The 21262-nt window shown below is 43.1% G+C and overlaps 1 protein-coding gene across 1 annotated transcript in view; it reads left to right on the forward strand.

Annotated features, from left to right (window-relative positions):
* The first annotated feature begins 6753 nt into the window (after positions 1-6753).
* LOC115866552 (guanylate cyclase soluble subunit beta-2-like) overlaps positions 6754-21262 on the forward strand; it is a 35365-nt gene continuing 20856 nt past the window's right edge. The window contains 5 exon segments of the mRNA XM_060288267.1: positions 6754-6844; positions 16710-16818; positions 17042-17111; positions 19528-19530; positions 20614-20707. Coding sequence (XP_060144250.1) covers positions 6778-6844; positions 16710-16818; positions 17042-17111; positions 19528-19530; positions 20614-20707 — 343 coding nt within the window. The 5' untranslated portion in view covers positions 6754-6777.

Below are 21262 nucleotides of genomic sequence, written 5' to 3' on the forward strand. Positions count from 1 at the left end.
AAGCATCCCTTCAAATCTACTGAAAAACTATTTGAGTAAGAAATAATCAGGATCGTTCCCATTCATGTCCCTTCTTCTTTACTTCCTCTGTTCCCATTGACTCACTGAGCCTCTCAAGCCTTCCTTAGAGACCGAGAGCGCCCCCTCCCTCCAAGTTCCCTACTTTTTCCGTAAATAATGTCTAGTTTAAAAGTAGTTGAAAGCCAAGAGTTTCTATTTTTAAACTTCTATCCAGGAACGCTGCCTGTCGTGTAACTCATCCTCCATTTCTGGCCATGGATGTGTTTGCTGGTTTGTCTAGCTCCCTGAAATCATAGGTCATCAGAACTAGAAGGGCCCTGAGAAATCAGTTTGGTTAGGATATCGCAACTGGGGGGACTTATTCCCCAAAGATCATATCAGAATATTCAAGGGCTTAGAAAATTTTAAAATACCTATTTAATATTATATTCTTATATATATAATAGAAATTGTTTTTCTAGTAAAGACCATTGAAAGTAAAACTTGAAAAATATTTTTGTTCAGTGGGAAGATATAGAAGATAAATTTAACACGGGTGAAAACAGATATTATAGGTCTTGAAGCTTCTATAATTTGGAGAGCCTCCTTTAAAAAAGAATATAAAATTACAGATAAACACGTAGCTACAAAAGTGAGCACTTATTTAGAATGAGAAAAAAATTAAAAGCTGACAGATAACAAAACATCAAAGGTCCCAAAGGTAAAGTTTATTTATTATTACTATCATTAATTAACTATTGATCCACTTTTATAACATTTTTACTCACATCTTTGGCTGCTTTTGGTTTGCCCATTCATATGACAATGATTTAATAAGATCATTTTCCATAAAAAGAGTAGAATGAATATTCCTCTGACATGGCTGGCTGAAAATTATTTTTATTGTTTTATTTTTATTGATAGCTTAGACAAATCTCTCTCTGTACATCTATAACTTTCTCAGCAGTTTCTTACCAAGGCATACTTCTTTCCTGGTAGCAAGTCCCAGGAGAAGGCCAGCCCTTCATCTCTACCTGTCTCCCCGCTTCTTCCCCCGCCTTCTATCAAGTTCTCTGGGATGAGACGGTCCCCAGTTAAGGGACTGTGGCCTTTCCTTTGGATGTCTTTTTTGGGGGTCACATTAAGGTCTGGATGCTTGTTGGGTCTTCCAGGGGAAGGTGGCCCTTGGGGGCTGGGTGACCAGAAGTCCCTCCCACAGGTACCCAGGACCACCATCAGGGCACACGGGGATGCCCCCTCCATGCTGGGGATGGCTCCAAGGTAGAGGGGGCTGGGCAGGGTTGATTCCTCCCTAGCAGCTTCAGCCTTGTTGGCTTCAAAAGTAAATCTGATTCACTCTGGGTGTAAACGAGAAATTCTCAAACATTTTTGTCTCAGGTAGCCTTTTTACTCCTAAAAATTATTAAAAACCCCAAGGACTTTTGTTCATTTATTGGCATTTACTATATTAGAAATTTAAACTGAGAAACTTTAAAAAATAGTCATTTATTAATTGATCTAAAAATACAATAATAAACCTATTACATGTCAGCATAAATATTATATTTATGAAAAATAACTGCATTATCCAAATAAAAAAATTAGGGAGAAAATTGAAATGTCACTCTTTTCAGATTTTCGCAAATCACTTTAACATTTGAATTGCTAGAAGATAGTTGGATATTCTCTTCCATACTCTGTTTGCTGTGATCTGTGGTTTTGGTTGAACTATATGATGAAAATATAGGACGAAGTATTTTAATGCTCTTTTTAGATAATTGTGGTGAATCGTTTAAACCCCACCAAAGCTTCACAAGTGGTTGTTTCTCAAAGATCTGTTATAATATTGAGTGTGAAACCACACCAATGGCCCTTTCTGTACTCTGTTATGTGCAAGTCCCATGGCCTGTGTTACCCTTTGAAATAAATCTTTTATCATCGTTTTGAGCTGTCATGCATTTGCCATTTGGAAAATACTAGCTCCTTGAGTTATGCAGATCTTATGAATGTTGACATGATACAGTACATTATACAATATCAAAATCACATTTGTCAATATCACCACAATCTCACCAAAGCCTCTTAGAATTGGGGAGCTAATGAGCTCACAGTAGCAGATGCAAGTTTTCCAAAATTCCAATTTTCACTTGAAAGCTTGAGTTTGATCATTGGCAACAAATTCTGTCAGTTACTTTCCTTGAAATGACAAGCTAACTTTGTTCTTTTCTTAAGAAAATGTCTGTCTGAGTAACTGTTATTTGTCTATCAGCAGTTCTTTCAAGTAGAAATGATGTTCCATGAAAAAAAGTGGCTAATTCAGCTCACAAAAACAATTGCAGAAGTGCTTTTCCTTGAGGTGACCCTCTACACTTCTGTATACAGCAAAGTGCTTTCTGTGTACACATGCTTCCTACTTTGTCACGCAGAATGGTCAGAAGATGTGTACTCAAGGCCAAGATTTAATAAGACATAATTTTTACTGCATCATAAAGGATGATCTGAAGTGAAGCTGACCTTTCCTCTTTTGTCTTTTTTAAACCATGAATGTGTGGCAGTGAAGAATTCAGTGGCTACTTAGTACAGATTAATGCCACTGCTATTCATGCTAAGGCGCCAATAGTTTACCCACCAATGCTTTTGTACCATTAGCACAAATATCAACCAGTGAAGAGGGCAAATAATGTCTTGATTTTATTATGAAAGTGGTTTTGAACTCATGGACCCCTAAAAGCATCTTAGGGACCCACAGGGGTTCCATGGAACACAGTTTGAGAACTGCTGGTTGACGCATCAGAGTCTTTCTCAGTGAATCATGTCATGTGCTGGCTGGGGAGAGTGGAGGGCACGAGAGGGGAGGGATGGACCTCAAAATCTCCATGGAGACATTGACCTAACCCAATACTATCATTATAAAGATGAAGAAATGGAGGCACAGTGAGATCTGTTCCAAGTTATCCAGCTGCATTATGGCAGAACCAGGATTAGCTCCCAGGTCTCCCGACTCACATGCAGTGAATGTGTGAGCCTCTGTCAAGGTAGGTGTCTCTCATCTGCTAAATTCTCTTATAAATATCCATCAGGCCCTATTGTGTGCCAGGTACCATGGTAGGTGTTGAAGATATGAAGTCAAATGACATTCCCCTGCCCTTTGGGACTCTGTAGTCTAGGGAGCATTTGGACAGGTAAATCCAAGCCTCCACTTGCAGCCAGTGCTAAGGCAGGTAAACACGGGGAGGCTCTGGGCTCTGAGGAGGGATGCCTGCATCTGACTGTTGCTCAGAACAGCCAGGGTCAGTGATTCTTAGGCTGAGCTGCGAAGGAGGAACAAAAGTTAGCCAGATAAGAGGGAGTGAGGGCCCTTCCCACGGAGGGAGAGTCTGTGGGAAGGGAGGGAGGAAGAATGGGCATGGCTGGAATTCTGAGTAGCTGGAGGAACGGCTAGAGGGGAGTCTGGAGGAGAGAAGTGGGGGTGGTCCAGGTGTTAGGTCATGAAGGACTCTCTGCATCAACCCAAGAAGTCTGGACTTGTCATGAAAGCCTGGGGAGCTGTGGACACCAGCCAGACGACTGGCTGGGTGACAGGCTGCTGCGTCTTCCAAATAGCAGATGGCCACGACACTAGGACAACACCCCTCCTCCCCCACCAATTCTCAGCACCTCCCCTTCCCCAGCTATACCTTGGGTCACGCGGTGATGCTCAGATTTGTTATATGAATTCCCCACCTGCCATAAGGGAACTCATGAAGGAACAATTTCCCATGCTTTACAATCAATCCCATTTTCTTGGCCTGAAACTGGCTACAGAGTGCTATTTATTTTTCCTGTGGGCTTTACGGCTCACTCTGGACTCTTAGAAACCATTACATCAGTTTAGTCATGTCGAACAATGTAAGATCTATAATTTGTAATCCTTTGCCTTGCCAGATTGAATCCTAGAAAGTGTTTCTGAGCAGTGGTGTCCAAGCCTGGAGAGTCATCAGAGACAAGTGGTTAAAAAAATATGGATTTCCAGACACCACCTCCAGGGTCCAGGAATCTGTACGTTTATTTTGCTCCCCAAGTTATCCTGGAAGAGGCAGCCTGGCCGTGGTTTCCTGCCCAGATATTTTGGGTATCATTAGCTGGAACTAACTAAAGAGGAACATACAGTTAATGGCTGACTGTTTTAGTTAAATATTGACTCGCAGGATCTCCTGAGTATGTGTCTGTGTGACCACCTACGTGGTTGGCACTTTTCGTGTTACGTGAAATACTCCGCTCTTTTTTGAGATGGAAACATTGACCTCTCACTTCGTTTCCCGCATTCATTGATTTTCCAATCCCCAATCCCTTTTAACATGTTTTCTGACGGCCATTTTTCTCTCCTTCTCTTCTTACCAGAGGCTTTGCCATCTCATTAGAAAGATATCAGTTGGCTTATTTATTTTTTTAATTCTTGGTAAACATACTGTTTCACTAAAGCGATTCAAATGACTCTATGTGTAAGCACGCACTGACTCCGTGAGAAGTGTTAGATGCAAGGTCCTGGGATCAGTAAACAAGGCTGACAATCTCTGTGTAATCATAACAGTCTGGGCATGTCTGGCATTCCAGAAATGTGCAACATATACACACTTTGACACTAAAGTGCTATGAGGTCAGCCTACGGGAAAGAAGAGGCTGCCAGGCCCAGACAGGTATGAATGGGTGGTCCCACCAAAGGCCTGGGGATGCCACAGAGTTTGTTCCATTTCCAAGGGTCCTGGAAATGACATAATCTTTCTGGGGCCTTCAGAACAAACCATGGTACTACACCGAGTTTAAATATGGGTCTTGCCCATTACGTTTCTATTTTGCTCATAGACACAGAAGCAGGGCACGTGTTTTCACAAAGGCCCACAGGCCCTGGGGAGGAGGTGGAGGGTGATGGCCACATGGCAGAGAGCACCCCACTTAAGGGAGAGGTGGTGGTTTAGATCCCCCATCTGCCCCGGGCCCCACCAGTTTCTCTGAAGAGCTGCATCTGCTGATGCTTAGGGACCACTGTACAGACATGCACCCGAGCAGGAAGCCTTACAAACAGAGGGAAACTCAGGGAGCTTCTAGTTCAGTCATGTACGACCGCAGGGTCAGGGCCCCTGGGGCTGTCTGAGAATCCCCAGTGAGTATGTATATGAAGAGGAGGAACATGGATTGAAAAAATGGTTGAGGAACACTGAATTCACCAACCACCTCCTTTATTTTACAGATAAGGAACTGAGGCCTAAAGAGAGGGAGTGATTTTCCCCTCAGAGCTCATTTGTGTCAGGATGGGCCTGGGACAGTCTCCTGCCTCCCACCCCGAGTCACTCCCCAGTTTCCCAGGCCACCTCTGTGTCCTCAGTACTATTGCAGCTCCTCCTGGCACATGAGATGGTGTTTCTCATTTTCCCCAAGCTCTCTCCTCTTTTATCCTTATCCATACTCCTGTCAGAAAGGTGGGACAGTTATCGTTACCGTATTTTGCAGTGAAGAAGATGAATTCCAGAAAGATAAAGGAGAAAAATTTAAAGATTTAGGAGTGAGTAAGGATCTTCAAATACAGAGCGCTAGGTGTCTGGAGGTGGGACCAGCCCAGTTTGCCTTTCCCCTAAGGGCAGAACTAAGGCCAGTAGCAGCAGCAAAATGCAGGATGTATGTGGTCTTCAGAGATCATTCATTTGTCCACTGGCTGATGCTGGCAAGACCCTGACCTCTCTGAGCATCAGTTTCCTCAACAGTACAAGGGGTCATTAGAAATAATCTGTCATCTGTGGCCAAAAGCAGATGCTCAACAAATAGGAGGTATTAATAGGGCTCAGAAGTAGGTTTCAGCTCAACTTAAGAAAGAACCTTCTTTCAGAGAGAGTAGTCTGTGCATAGAATGTATTGCCTTGCAGGGAAGTGAGATTCTTGTTAGGAAGAAACTGAGTTATAAGGTGGGAAATTGGACAATTAGGAAATTTCTCACCTCCCCCAATTCCGAGATTCTACGGTGTGTTCTGGGATCAACTCAAATGTGCTGTACTCTTCGCTGCTCTTCAAATGTGCTCTCTGCTGCCACGAAGCACATTCTCTGTGTCCAGAATGCTCCTCTTGGCCTAACCATTCCTCAGTTCCAATGAAACCTCCCTGTCTCAGAGAAGCATTCCCTGACCTGCCTCCTTCCCCCTAAGTTGACTGAATTGCTAACTACACTTCAGTGATTCACACTAGAGCCAAGCCAAGAGTGCAAACCTTCTGACGCCCAGGTTAAGCCTCTCTTCACCAGGTCTGGTTAGCTGTTGCAAGACCAAAGTCCAGCAGTAACTCCTACAACCCAGCCAAGCACAGTGTAAAACCGTGAGCTACTCTACCTGCTTCAGAGAAGGAGGCTCCATGACCACAGAGCTCCAAGTTCACTACCATGTATTAGGTTCTTAACACATGCCAAGCACAGTGCTGTCTGCAGGGTCTTCAAAGGTGTCACAATAAAAGTCACAATCAAGGAACCCAGTCTAGAGGGTAAGACCAATAATCTGGATAGAAGTTGGGGAAACTCATAGCCTGCTGTGGGTACTCAAGAAGGGAGCTCTTGATCCAAACTGGGCTCCAGGGAAGGCTTCTTTGAAGAGCTGACACCCAAACACTCTAATGCTTCCCATCCCTTATGATCAGGAGTGTTCTTTCTATATCTTGCTGGGTCGGTGGATATATTCCTGGGGCAAAGCTCCAGTTGCTGGATTTCCATTGCACCTTGATTTATCTTTCAGAGCTTCTGCAGAAGTGCAGGATGCCTTCATGACTTACACAGTGTATGATGACGTCATCACCATTAAGCTCATCCAAGAGGCTTGCAAGGTTCTTGGTAAGTCTGAATAGGGCTTTTTTTTGGCTTCCTGGGGCTGCTGTAGCAAAGTATGTTCAGTTCTCATTATTTGCGGTAGTTCTGGTCTGTAAAGTTTACAAACACTGAATTAGCAAATACTGAGCCATTGTTCCTCTAGGAAAGATAAGGTTAGGTTCCTGAGAGCCTCTGGCCACAACCATTTTCATTTGCATAACTCATAAATACATAATCTTATTTTGTGTGTGTGTCTGTTTAAAGACACATTTTTCCATACGTATTGTTGATTCATTAACTTTGAACTCACGGCCAACAGCACTGTAACTCGTGCCGGAATGAAGCTTATCTAAGGCATGTATTTTCTCTGTAAGGCACATCACAGCCTTCCTGTGCTTAGGACACTGGACAGCACTTCAGCAGCATGCTTTGGAGCATTTTAAACAGCAGACCAACAAAAAGAACAAAAATGCAAAAACGTAGTACTACATAGGTTGCCGAGAGGACACTTGTTTATAGTCTGAGAACCGAGTCCAGAACGCAGAGCATTGCCTCCTGTGACCTTAGCCAGAAACATGCATGTTCGGTGGCTCACTTTTTTCCCTGCTCTGTACACATCCACGAATGACCACGAAAGCTCTGATGAGTATTGATTTGGGGGTTACAAGTACACTTAGGGAGTAGGTAAATTTGCAAATATGGATCTACAAATAATGAGCATCAACTGTACTACTAACTGGGTGGCTTCAACAACAGAAATTTATTCTATCATAGCTCAGGGACCAGAAGTGCGAAATCAAGTTGCCAGCAGGGCCAAGCTCCCTCTGAAGGTTCTAGGGAAGAATCCTTCCTCTTCCAGGTCCTGGTGACCCCAAGTGTTCCTTGTGATGGCATACTTCCAATCTCTGCTTCCGTCTTCATATGGCCACCTTTCCCCTGTGTGTCTATGTCTCTAGGTCCAAATTTCCCTCTTCCTATAAGGACTGCAGTCGTATTGGATTTCAGACCCACCCCAACCTGGTAACTCATCCTTTCCATTTGAGTAACCTTATGCGTCTTATGGGCAAAAATTGTGAGCAACACAGAGTTTCATCATCTGCAACACCACTGTCATATTTGGCCTCGATGTTGTCTCTGACAGATGTTGTTATATCTTTGAAATAGATCGTCACAATGACTTCTGGCTGTCAGAAAGAACAGCACTGAGAATCCCATTGTGTTTCTCTGGAAATGGATATGGTGTGCTTTGTGGGGTGCTGAGGGCCATTCTCCCTCATCTGCTCTGCCATGGGACATCTTGCCATCTGCCCAGACACTAAAATGCCATTGACAGGGTCATAACTGGGGGGACAATATATGGATGGTCCCATTTACAATGCACATGTACTCCCAGAATGGATATATCAGCAAGGGATGGTTTATTATATTAACTTGCTCACTCCCCAGGCACTAAGGGGCACAGCTACAGGACAAAGAGAGACGTTAGCTCTTTGCCTTTCTAGTTTAAGGACCGAGGACAACTAACTTATTCCGTCATAGTTTTCACTGTTCAAATGAGAATAATTATAAGATCTACCCTTCAGAGTTGTTTTGAGGATTAAATGAGATAATGTATGTGGAATATACCAAATGTGGTACCTGGTGTCTAATAAGTTCTCAAAAAAATCTCCTCCCTTCCTTCCCTCTGTATTAATTTCCTAGGGCTGCCTTAACAAAGTACCACAAATTGGGTGGCTTCAAACCACAGAAATTTATTCTCCCATAGTTGTGGAGGCCGGAAGTCCAAAGCCCTCCAGTCTACAGTATGTAGTTAAGGCAGCCCTGACAGACCAGTACCGGAATCGAATAAGTTTTTATATGTCCAGAAGGAAATGCTACATATGTCTAATATCATGCCCAGGCTGTTTTTGTAACTATGTATGATTGTGGACACCATGTGGTGTAGCAGTACCTTTAGCAGAGAGACCCCGTCACACACCTGCCGCAGTGCATTCACAGTTCCAAACCAACTAATACGTTCAGAGGCAGCAACAAGTTTATAGACCAATGTGTGGTCTGACTCACACCGCCTTTCTACCAAAGGCCAAAGTCTACCGCTGTGATTTCTATCTGTCCGGCTTTGAAAATCAGAAGGGTGTTTTCTTCTTGTTTATCTCAACGACATCTGTTGACCTATCCCTTATATAAGAACAGTGAATGCATTTTTCAAATCAAAAGCTGAGATTCAAATCTGAGTAAACACATGCTTGAGACTTGGAGACAGGATGGCCCTGGGAAGTATAGGCTGTGTAGTTTCTCTCCACATCTATCTACCTATTGATAGAAATAGATACAGACATAGATACAGATATAGATATATAGACTGACTACGTCTCTAGCAAAGGCTTTGGAATCAGAGAGACCTGGGTGAGTGCCCTGGTTGTACATCTACCTGCCTATCTATCTATCATCTATCTATCTATCTATCTATCTATCTATCTATCTTTCTATCTATCTATCATCTATCTTTCTTTCTATCTTTCTATCTATCATGTCTAACATCTATCTCCCATGAATCAGAGAGAGCAAATCCCTGCCGAAGGAAAGAAGTCTGCAGGAAGGGCATTTCACTGTTTAATAAAAGACACTCGTCAGTTGAGACAAACTCTTCCCTTAGACAAAGAAAAAAGCGCGCTCCATTACCACTCGTTAGTGCTTTGCCTTCCAAGTGGGCTCCAGAATGCCGTTTCTCTACCTTTAAGCAATTGTTGGGACTTTTCCAGACCACTCTGCCACTGCATAGCTCTGTGCTTTCTAATTAGCATAATTCAGGATGGGACCAGATGGCAGGTTGAGCCTTGCATAAGAATTGTTCTGTATATGAATAAGTGCCTACTTAGTCTGTAAGTGGGTTATTAGTGATCTGAAGTGACAAAATTCAAAACAACACACAACAGCCGTTGGACACAGTCGTGCCCGTCTAGGCTTTGCTCGCTAAGAAACCAGTAGTGAAACGCATTTCAGCAGTTAGCCATCGGCAAGCCTTCTCCGCACCTAGCTCTGTAAAAAGAAGAGTAACAACATAAAATTTTACAAAGTCCTCAAATCAGGCCTCATCATATTTGGTCTTTACTGTGACCCTCTGAGGTAGGATAAGCAACCCAAACCCTGCAACCAACCAAAACTGGAGCTGGAACTCAGGTGTCCCGGCTCCAAGGCCATCGCTGCAGCCTGCGGGCGGGAGGGGCAGTTGGCTGGGTGGGCATGAGATCTCTGGTGAGGGCTTTGGAATCAGCGAGCCCTGGGTGAGTCCCCTGGCTGTATTGTCTCCTAATAGGGTAACCTGGGAGCAAATTCCCCATCGGTAAACATCGCTGGTACCTACAGCACCTACCTTGGATGGTTATCCTGAAGATGATGTCCAGTAATGTAAGCAAAGTGCCTACCACAGAGTGGGTACTCAGCAGAGCAGGCCCCTCTCTCTCAGTGGACCAGCAAAGCAGGTCCACTGAGACCACCCGGTGGACCCCTAGTTGGGCCAACGTCTCTGTTTCAAAGCTCACCAGGAAGCTGGCAGCTTATACCAGGCATGAGTGAGACTGCGCCCTGGCTGCAAAGGGTCTCCCACCTGAGCTGCCTGCATCCATTTCCCAGCTCCCTTTTCTCTATTGCCTGATCAACTTACTGCTGCACCTGGAACCCAGCCCTCCCAACTTAGAGTCTGTTTCCTTCTTGCAGCCTATGGTACCAACATGGGCAGCTGTTCCTCTCCTTTTCTTCTTCTTCTTTTTTTTTTTAAATTTCTTTTGGCTACGCCGTGTGGCATGCAGGATCTTAGTTCCCTGACCAGGGATCGAACCCGTGCCCCCTGCAATGGAAGCGTGGAGTCTTAACCACTGGACCACCACGGAAGTTCCCTTCTCCGTTTCTTAAAGGCCTCTATCTCCTCACAGAAGATTTCCCCACTGGTTATCTTGTGCCTGGCTAAAGCCATATATTATTTGAGAAGGAGAGTACTCTAGGTGAATTGTTCTTTCCTGATACCTAAAACTTATTCTTTTGGAAACCAAAGCTTTGGGGAAAAAAATACCCATTTTCAACAGAAAACTCTCAAAAATGCGTGGCAATCACTTCCCTGTCTTGTGGAAGAGCACATGCTTTTCTGGGTGCCTCAGGTGGGTCACCATGAAGAGTAGCTCCTGTTGCCTGTTTCTGGGTGATGGGAAGCAGGCAAGGGTCGTGGGAAGTCTAGCCCTGACCAGCCCTTTGCCCAGAAGACCCAGCATGGGCAGCAGTGGCTCTGGGGCCCCCACTGAGCCTTAGCAGGTGTCCCCTCCCACTGCCCTGCACAGCCTACCTCTGCTCTTTCCATTCCCTTGAGCTGTCACCCAGCAATTAGTAAACATTTCCTGGTGACGCCAAAGAGTCAAGCTTGTTAAGTCAGAAAGTTTGAGTTTATACATTATTCCAATTGAAAAACTCCCCAGAAGGCTCTACAGCTCTCCTGGGAAGCCAAGCACAGACGCTTTGTGACACTTATTTCCCTGCCATCGAAGAAGTCTTCTATTTAAAAAAAAACAAAACAAAACCCACTTTTTAATAGAATTTTCACACATACACTAAAGTTGAGAGAATTATACGCTGAAGCCCACATACCCTTCACCCAGCTTCAATCATTATTCCTATTTCACCAATCTCGTTTCATCTCTCTGGTTCCTCTACCCTTTTTTCTGGTTTTGTTCTTGCTGGAGTCTTAAAACGAACCTCAGGTTTCCCATAATTATACCTGTAAATATTTCAGTATGAGTCTCTAACAACATAAAGACATTTTAAAGCATGATCATAATACCCTGATTATACCTAGCAAAATTCAAAATTCAGAATATTACAGAGGCCCAGGACCCAGCCGTATCTCAGCTGGCCGTGGATAAACTGTGGTCTTCTTATATTAGATTTCCTAAGGTCTTTTCAGGACAATCGGAAAAACCTTTTTACTTTGACATAATTTCAAACTCACAGAAGGTTTGTAAGAATAGTACAAAGGATTGCCATAGACTCTTCATCTATATTCCCCAAATGTTAACATTTTACCATGTTGCTTCTATCCTTCTCTCTATATCTATATCTATATTTTTTTTTCCTGAATCGTTGGTATGTTAAGAAAATGATGTCTCTTTATCCCTAAAAGTTCTCTTAAGTAACTACAGTACAACTATCAAACTCAGGAAGTGAACGTTGATACGGTGCTATTATCTCATCTACAGATTTCATTGAGATTTTTCCAGCTTTCCCAGTAATGACCTGTAGGACAAAAGAAAACCCCGGATCATGTCAGTTGTCACATTTCTTTGGCTTTCTGCAGTCTGGAACAGTCCCCAAGTCTTTCTTTGGGTCTTATAACATTGACATCTTTGGAAAGTTCTGGTCAGCTCTTTGGTAGCATGACCCTCCACTCAGGATTATCTGATATCTTCTCATGATTCAATTCAGGCTATGCTTTCTTGGTGGAAAGACCACAGAGTAATGTTTTTTCCTTCCCAGTTCATTGTATCAGGAGGCATCTTATGTCGATTTGTCCCATTATTGCTGTCAACTTTGATCGCTTAGTTAATATGGAATCTGCCAGGTTTCTCCACTGTAAAGTTATTATTTTTCCCCTTTGAAATTAGTATCTTGTGAGAAGATACTTTCAGACTATGTATATTATCTTGCTGTTTCTCAAACTTCTCCTTCCCTAATTTTAGTATTCATTGGTGATTCTTATCTGAATTAATATAAATTATAAGAGTGGCCAAATGGTGATTTTCTAAGTATATCATTTCTTTTACATTTATTAGTTGAATTTCTACTATAAGGAAGAATTTTCCCTATCTATCTATCTATCCATCTATCCATCCATCCCAGTGTGAACACTTGACTCATTTTTTAGTAGGTTGTAATCCTTTAATTATTTTGATGCTCAAATTCTCCAAGATTTAGCCAGTTAGAGCCCCCCCAAGCTGGTCCTTGTGTCCTTGACATGTCCCCATCATTCTTATTTTTTTTTTTAGCATCTTTATTGGAGTATAATTGCTTTACAGTGTTGTGTTAGTTTCTGCTGTATAGCAAAGTGAATTAACTATATGTATACATATATCCCCATATCCCTTCCCTCTTGTGCCCCCCTCCCACCCTCCATCCCCCATCATTCTTTGATCACTTCTTTACTTTCTGGTGTGACAAGATGTTATAAACTCATAATTTTCCTGCCCCAGCCCTGAAATCTGCCATTTCTCCAAGGAACCCTGAACACACACACACACACACACACACCATCCATCTATCTGTCGTCTTCCTCCCTCTCTTTCTTCCTTTCTATCCATCTATCTGAAACCGTGATGGGTTTTGTGGTCTTCTTAGGGTAGATTTCCTAACCTACACCACAAGCTTCATTCTAGTCTTCTTTCTCGCAGAATAAGAAAGCTGCTTCCCATCATTTACCACGTATTTACTTACAGGTTTCATCCTTGAGTGTTTAGAAAGTCGTTTCAGAATTGCTGACCCATACTGCTGTGAGAAGGAAGCCTACTCGCTACAGTCAAATATTTGTTTAAATTTTGTTTTTTCTTTAGCCTAAGGAGAAAGTCTAAATACCATGTTCAAATTTTACTGGGTTATTTTTTTCTTGGGCAATTAGGTTATTCAGAACTCTTCTGTTGAAATACTGTTTTGTTAATTATGTTTCTGTTTGTATTCCATCTTAGAGTTTTCCCTATCCTTATCGATCTTATTTTCTTTAATTTAAGCGTATGAATCATTAACATGATTCTGCAAACCAGAACTCTGCAAAAAGTTACACTCAGAGAAGTTCCCCACCACCTGCACACACACACTCTCCATAACCCTTCTAACATTTCTACCCATTCCCAGTGCCCTGAAGATAAACAGTCTCAATAGTCTCTTGTGTTTATTTTTGTACAAATAAGTAGATAGATGGATATTTCTTTATTTCCCCTTATTTGCTACACAAAAGATAGAATACTAAGCATGCTATAGACTCTCCTTGGCACTACCAAAAAATATGCTAAGGCATCTACGATTTGTGTTTCATTCTGTCTTGCATTTTCTTGGCATTTCCTATATATTTCTGACCCCCTGTGACTTAGAAAGCTTGTGGAATCCTAAGTTCACTGAGGGGAAACTGTGTAACTACACTATTCAGGTGTTGGTTTTGAAAAGTGACCTTTGTCCTCTGCTGGACAAGCATTCTCAACTACAAATCCTACAGGAAGCCCCAAACCCAGCACGGATGGAAAAGACCACACCCAAACCCAAGATGCTTGTTCAGGGAAGAGTCGGCCACTCCGCCAGATGTCCTTCCTATGAACAGAGCTGGGTGCCCAGAGACAAAATAACCAGTGTCTGGAACAATAAACTTCATGGATTTTTGTATGTTTATAGACCTAAAAGTCAAGCAGACAGTCTCTCTACACAAGGCTGCCACTGCCACTTTAATACAACTTTGCTGGTCTTGCAGACAGCCCAGTCCCCCTGAGAGAGGTCCCTGGGATGGGGAGGCCTCTGGGATTGTACTTTCCCAGCGGGTTACAGGATGCACCTGCTCAGAGCTCCAGCCTAGGGGATGCGCAGCACAGCTGTTTTTTTTTTGTTTTTTTCTTTTTCCTCAGCTTGAACAAGCTAGATTTAGCAGGAAAGGAGGGGTGGAAGGAGGAAAGAGGAAGGAACAATTCCACACGTGTCCATGTACTTTTCAGGAGTTCTCCTCCCAGGCGCTCATCAGCACTGGAAAAGACAGGAGTGGAATTTATTATTCCAGTTCCCTTGGGGGTTAGCAGGTGGCTCTTGATTGCTGTTATAGACAAACCTGCCTGCATCCAGCTAGGGACGGACCCAGGAGCAGAGAACCCGGCAGAGGCAATTAACACAAGCCACATACCACACCCACCCTACCGTGCAAGCTTCGTTTGCATCCTGAAGACCTGGCTAATACATTTTGGGGACGTATACATAATTCATCTCCGATGAGACCTGACCAACTCAGTGGGGACGCTCTGCTCAGCTTGCAGAACGATGATCTGTCCAACCGTCTGGCTGTGAACAACGAGCTGTAGGAAAGCTGCTGCTCAGGGCATCCTAGGAAGCAAGGAGAGGCTGGAAAGTGCCCAGACCTCCTCGGATCCTTTGCCGCTCCCGTAGGAATTGGTCCTGGAGAGCGTAGGAATTGGTCCTGGAGAGCGTAGGAATTGGAGAGCTGAAAGCCACGTGTGAATTCTAGGCCCAGCCAGAGCCTCATAGAACCTGCAAGGGTCCAGCCACGGATTCTGGTGACTGTGAATCTGGCAGGTCTCCCATCAGCCTGGGTATTCCAGACTTTCTCCCGGCCCTCAGGACCTATCGTGATTCACCACACCAGCCTAAATAAGAGAGTGTTCTCTCACGGAGAATGGATGTGCTGTCTCCTGTATCAATAATGAAAACCTATAAGCAGCCCCTACCTTGGGGGGAGACCCCTTTTCTCTCTAACTGCTGCTCCAGAGGCTGTGGGATATGGCACAAAAAGCACCTCATTTAGAGTTAGAGCCTCTGCCACCCTGGGTAATTTAGGTCAATTCACATAGGTGACTGTCAGCCTCCACGGTCTCACCTGTGAAGAAGGGGACATGTTAATAAGGTGATCTCTCTTACAAGATTTTGGCAAGCACTGAGTAAAATAACATCGATTAATGACGGTTTCAGGGACTATAAAAAGCATTCTTTAAAAACACTCCATGGCCCTCCACAAAGCAAATGATGGCACGCAACCTAGTCCAGCAGAGCAGATGCGGCAATAGCCCCGCTCACACCGAAAACCTACCCCCAGGGATTTCTCAAGCACCCACTTTGTGTCCAGCTCAGAAAACATGTAGTGTGAGGTCACTGCCCTGCAGAATTACCATACAGTTAGGAAGAAAAGAAAAATGGAGCCCTTAGGAAGAGAGAAGTCAGTGTGATGTAGGACAGTCAGAGAAATTTCTGTGGAGGATGTAATGTAAAAACTGCCCTGAAAAGAAGACTAGAGACATGGTTGGACCTAGAGATTGTCATACAGAGTGAAGTAAGTCAGAAAGAAGAAAACAAATATCATATATTAATGCATATATGTGGAATCTAGAAAAATGGTACGGATGAATCGGTTTGCAAGGCAGAAATAGAGACACTGAGGTAGAGAACAAGTGTATGGACACCAAGGGGGGAAAGCGGGGTGGTGGTGGTGGTGGGATGAATCGGGAGATTGGGATTGACATGTATACACTGGTATGTTTAAAATAGATAAGTAATAAGAACGTGCTGTATAAAAAAAGAGTAAATAGCATATAAAGATCCTAAAAATAAATATTTGCATAATTGGTCTTATCATAAAAAAAACAAGACTAGGATGCTGAGGAGATGAGAGAGAAAGGGGAAACCATTGCAAATATTTGGTATCCTCTTCTGGCTCAATTGACATAGTATGAATTTGTTGGTATTGTTTTTCAGTTGCAATATTAATTATTTCTCAGAGATAGATTTTTAGTTCATTTAATGGCCATTGTGTTCAAAGATGTCTAAAGATGGCAAGAGAGATTGTCACAGGAAACTGACAGCTTTGAACCCCCTTCTGGATTCTAGAGAAATTTCTGCCATGGGAGCCATGGAAAAGACCAGGGTAGGACTGGGGGGGACTCACCAATTTAACGAGCACCTACTAGATGCCAGTCTGCATGGGGCTTCTCGTGGTGGCCCCGTGACCTCGATGGTATTATTGGCATTTACTGATGAGGAAAGTGAAGCCTTAGAGAGAATTCAGAAACGTATCACAGAGCTGGGATTGGAACCCTTTGGAAGCGAATGAATACCTGGCCGGCCGGTGCTTTTATTTTGGATTCCACAGGTGTCTGCATGGAAGCCATTCTGAAACTCTTTGGGGAATACGTCTTTAAATCCTGCAAGATGGCTGGCGATGACCGGATGTTACGGACACTGGGAGGAAATCTCACGGAGTTTATTTTATTTTTTTATTTGTTTGTTTGTTTGTTTTTGCGGTTCGCGGGCCTCTCACTGCTGTGGTCTCTCCCGCCGCGAAGCACAGGCTCCGGACGCGCAGGCCCAGCGGCCATGGCTCACGGGACCAGCCGCTCCGCGGCACGTGGGATCCTCCCAGACCGGGGCAGGAACCCGCGCCCCCTGCATCGGCAGGCGGACCCCCAACCACTGCGCCACCAGGGAAGCCCCTCTCACGGAGTTTATTGAAAACCTAGATGCCCTCCAGAGTTACCTGGCGCTCCCTTATCAGGTAAGCCTATCTAGGTCTGATCTTGCTGGCCCTGAGAAGAGGCAGGTGACTCTAGCAGCTCTGGGCCATCTCACCGCTTCCCCCAAGAGGGTGCAGTTGCCAGGGGCCTGTGGAATGCTCGGTACGCGGCATCGGTGGGCTGAGTTCTCTGGGGGAAGGAATGGAAAATGAAAACCTGTTGCCCATTTTTATAAACTGGCCGGCAAGAATCAAAGCAGGGCAAGCTGGAGAGGTCGCCTTTGTGATGGGGGAGGGCCTATTCTGATGGCGGCTGGTGGGGGGGTTGACATTAAATCCAGAAGATTGATCACAATGGGAACAAAGGCTGGGAGCCAGTCAGGTTTCAGTGGATTTGCAAAATCCCTCCTCAGGTTTCCTGGCCTGGAAGGAGCTGATAAATAACTTGTGCAGCCAGATTCATTTATTCATGTATTAGAAGGAAAGACTTGACAGGGCCAAGAGCCAGAATCGGAAACCATCCAACTCTGATTAACCCACGAAGTGACTGCCTGAGGTGCTAAACTAATTTCCCTACTGGGATATGTCCTTCTGGAGTTCAGTCCTTGGTTTTCTTGTTTGTAGAGATCATTGGAAATTTAAATGGCCAGGCTCCCTTTTCTTTTTTAAAAAAGAAAATGCTTCATTGAAAAGGCAAAGCGGCACTTGCACATATCATAATAATAGTTTATTATTTTATATAAAATAGTTAATATTTGTTTCTAGGGCCCTTCAGAGTTTGCTAAGCTGTTTCTTCACCGTTTCTATATTGAATGCTCATAACTACCCTTGACGGGTAGTCATGAGGAGAAAGTGGGATTCTGAATGTGAAAGTGCCTCATGAACCACAATGTATCCTCATAGGTGTTAAATGGGAAAACAGTTATTTCCTCCAATTTTCAAGTAAGGAATAAGAGGCTTGGTGACTTAATTGACTTCAAGTAGGATGAGTAGTCGGATCCGTCCTGTTGTTATCATGTGAACTACTCAGGAAGAGGGAGTGAAGAGAGCCCTGGCTGTGGGGTCACATGAGCCTATGATGCTGTCTGACCAGCTCTGCAGCTTCCTAGCTGTGTGATCTTGGGCAAGTTACTTGCCCTCTCTGGTTTTCAATTTTTTTCACTTATTTGTTTAATAAATATGTATTGAGTACCTACTATGTGCCAAGTACTTTTTAGGCATTGGACACACAGAGAGACAAAAAGGAATGAATAGGAAAAAAAAATTTACTCCATAGTGATGTGTGGATTACAGGAGATAACATGTAGAAATCTCTAGCATTGTCATCAGTCCAGATAGGGCATTCCATATTTAATAACTTCCTTCCTTTATGTTTTCTTCCTCTCTTTTCTGTGTGGCCAGTTTTAAAATTACAATCATTCATATGGCAACTTCCTCTTAAATTTCTCTGCTAAAGCACTACAATTACTATGGAAAGAAATACAATTAAGGCCCTTAAGTAATCTTCCATAGTATTATAAATATCACATCTTTCATTTGAAAATTGGGCTAATATTTTAAGTCACAGTTCTGGAGAAGATATTAATATTTTTTTATTCATTAAATAAAAATATTGTGGAATCTCTTTTATGTTCCAGATATTGTTCTCAGAATATTATTGTCATTCTTAGGAATAAGATGAAAGGAACCAAGGTTCTGAAGTCCCAAGTCCATTGTTTTTATGCCTACTCCTGCTACCCCTCCTCTGATAGTCATTCCTTCATATGGTAAAACCAGTGTTAGAGAAGCAATAGGCTAGAACTTCTCTGGGGTCAGTAAGGACATTTTGCACATAATGAGATAAATAACACATATAAATATACTATACACAGACACACAAGCTGAAATAAAATACGTGCAATGATATCTGATTGTTGTATAGTACTTTCTACCGGACAAAAGGTTATAGATTATCTCTTCAGGCAAAAATACAGTAAGATAAACCTGACTTTTTCTTTATGTCTGTCTCTAGTAATTTCGCAGTACCTTAAGGCTTAGATTTCTGGTTTTAACTGTGCCTTTAATCTTGTTATTTTTTAGCTAACCTTCATTTGAGGGCCAATTATGAGACAGATATTGGGCTAACTCATGTATAAACATTGAATTATCCTCTTACCCCTAAGATTAGGTACTCTTATTCTTCCCATTATACAGATGAAAAAACTGAGGTCCAGAAAGGTCAAGTAACTGTCCCAAATTGCCCAGGTTGTGGTGGCCGAGCCAGGACCCACCCCCAAGTGCGTCCGTCTCCAAAGACCATGCTCTGGTCGACTTCTCATTATGTTCTCATTGCCCTAGTTCTCCACTTTTATAAAACCCTATTTCAATTTTTAAAAATAAAAGTATAATCTTATTATTTAGAGAGCTGGAGACATTGACCAGAAGGATTAAAAGCACAAACTTCGAGAAGTATGTCTAGGAAGTGGCCTAGGCTAGGGTGAGGAGTGAGGGTGGAAATGGTAGCAAAAGCTTGCGGATTTTAATTTCAGCCCTTTTGTACTCTGTTATTATTATTTTTCTGCTATGTAGGGTTTGGATATAATTTTTTGAAATAACTTAATTTTCTGTTTCATCATATGCTTTTTATATGTGCTGCCTCAAATCTTTAGATTGTCAAAATGTAAACACACAAATACATACTTTCTCTTTGTATATGCTTTTGGAAAGATAAAGACTTGGCAAAAAACCTTCATTTTAACTAGCATCCCCTCCCCGCCTCCTCCCTACTCCCCCTCCAGCCCCCACTACCACCACCACTTTGGAAGAGAACAAAAATCTCAGAAGGAACACACTTCCTTAATCTCTTCTCTCACTCAGACCAAAAGCTGTGAGCCAGGGTGCTGAGCTGCTTACTAATCAAATGGGAGAGAAAATTGTTTCTCTCAGGAATTCCCCCAGGCAAAGTCTTTATCCTTATGTCGTGACATAATCTACCATGAGATGGTACACACTTGATGTCAACATTTATTCCTGGAGAAAGATGATCTCTTCTGATGTCTCCTTGATTTTCCAGACATGCAACTTTGCACCACAGATGGCATTATCCTTCCAGAACAAGAGGTGAACTTTTCTCCACTTGCCAATTCCTCTGAGACCCTGATCTTTCAGAGTAAAGATGCTCATGGTCCCTTAGTCACAGGCCAAGAATGGCAGCCATCCACTCCTTGGAGTGTAGGTAGAAGCAGCATGGCATGGCAGAAAGGTTCATTTGGGTGTCAAGATGTTCTACCATGAATTTGGCCTTAACTTCCCTGAGGTTCAGTTTCCTCCTCTTTACAATGGAGCTAATGCTTGCCATATAGAGTTGGTTATGTGATTAGGTATAATATAAAATTCCTGACTTTTAGGGGCTGAAACCATGGTAGATTTTATTTTTATGTGATTGGAGGGGGTTTGGGGATACAGTTCTGCATGATGTAATGAGTAAGTTTCACAAAACCTCAAAAGCATAATTTAGAGAAATTGTATCCACTGGGAAAAATATGCTGTGTCTTTTAATTGGGAGATGAATGCACCATCGTTTTGTGTGGAGAGAGGAGCAGACAGGAAGATGCTTCTCCATTACTACTCTGATAGAAGTGGTCTGTGCCACATCGTACCAGCTACGCAGGTGGCTTAACCAGACCCAGAGTGTCCATTGACAGATGAATGGATAAAGAAGATGTGGCACATATACAATGGAATATTACTCAGCCATAAAAGGAAACGAAATTGAGTTATCAGTAGTGAGGTGGATGGACCTAGAGACTGTCATACAGAGTGAAGTAAGTCAGAAAGAGAGAAACAAATACCTTATGCTAATACATATATGTGGAATCTAAAAAAAAAAAAGGTTCTAAAGAACCTAGGGGCAGGACAGGAATAAAGACATAGATATAGAGAATGGACTTGAGGACACAGGGAGGGAGGAGGGTAAGCTGGGACAAAGTGAGAGAGTGACATTGACATATATACACTACCAAGTGTAAAACAGATAGCTAGTGGGAAGCAGCCACATAGCACAGGGAGACCAGCTCGGTGACCACTTAGAGGGTTGAGGTAGGCAGGGTGGGAAGGAGACACAAGAGGGAGGGGATATGGGGATATATGTATATGTATAGCTGGTTCACTTTGTTATACAGCAGAAACTAACACAGCATTGTAAAGCAATTACA

This window comes from Globicephala melas, chromosome 18, assembly GCF_963455315.2.
Source record: "Globicephala melas chromosome 18, mGloMel1.2, whole genome shotgun sequence".
NCBI lineage: Eukaryota > Metazoa > Chordata > Mammalia > Artiodactyla > Delphinidae > Globicephala > Globicephala melas.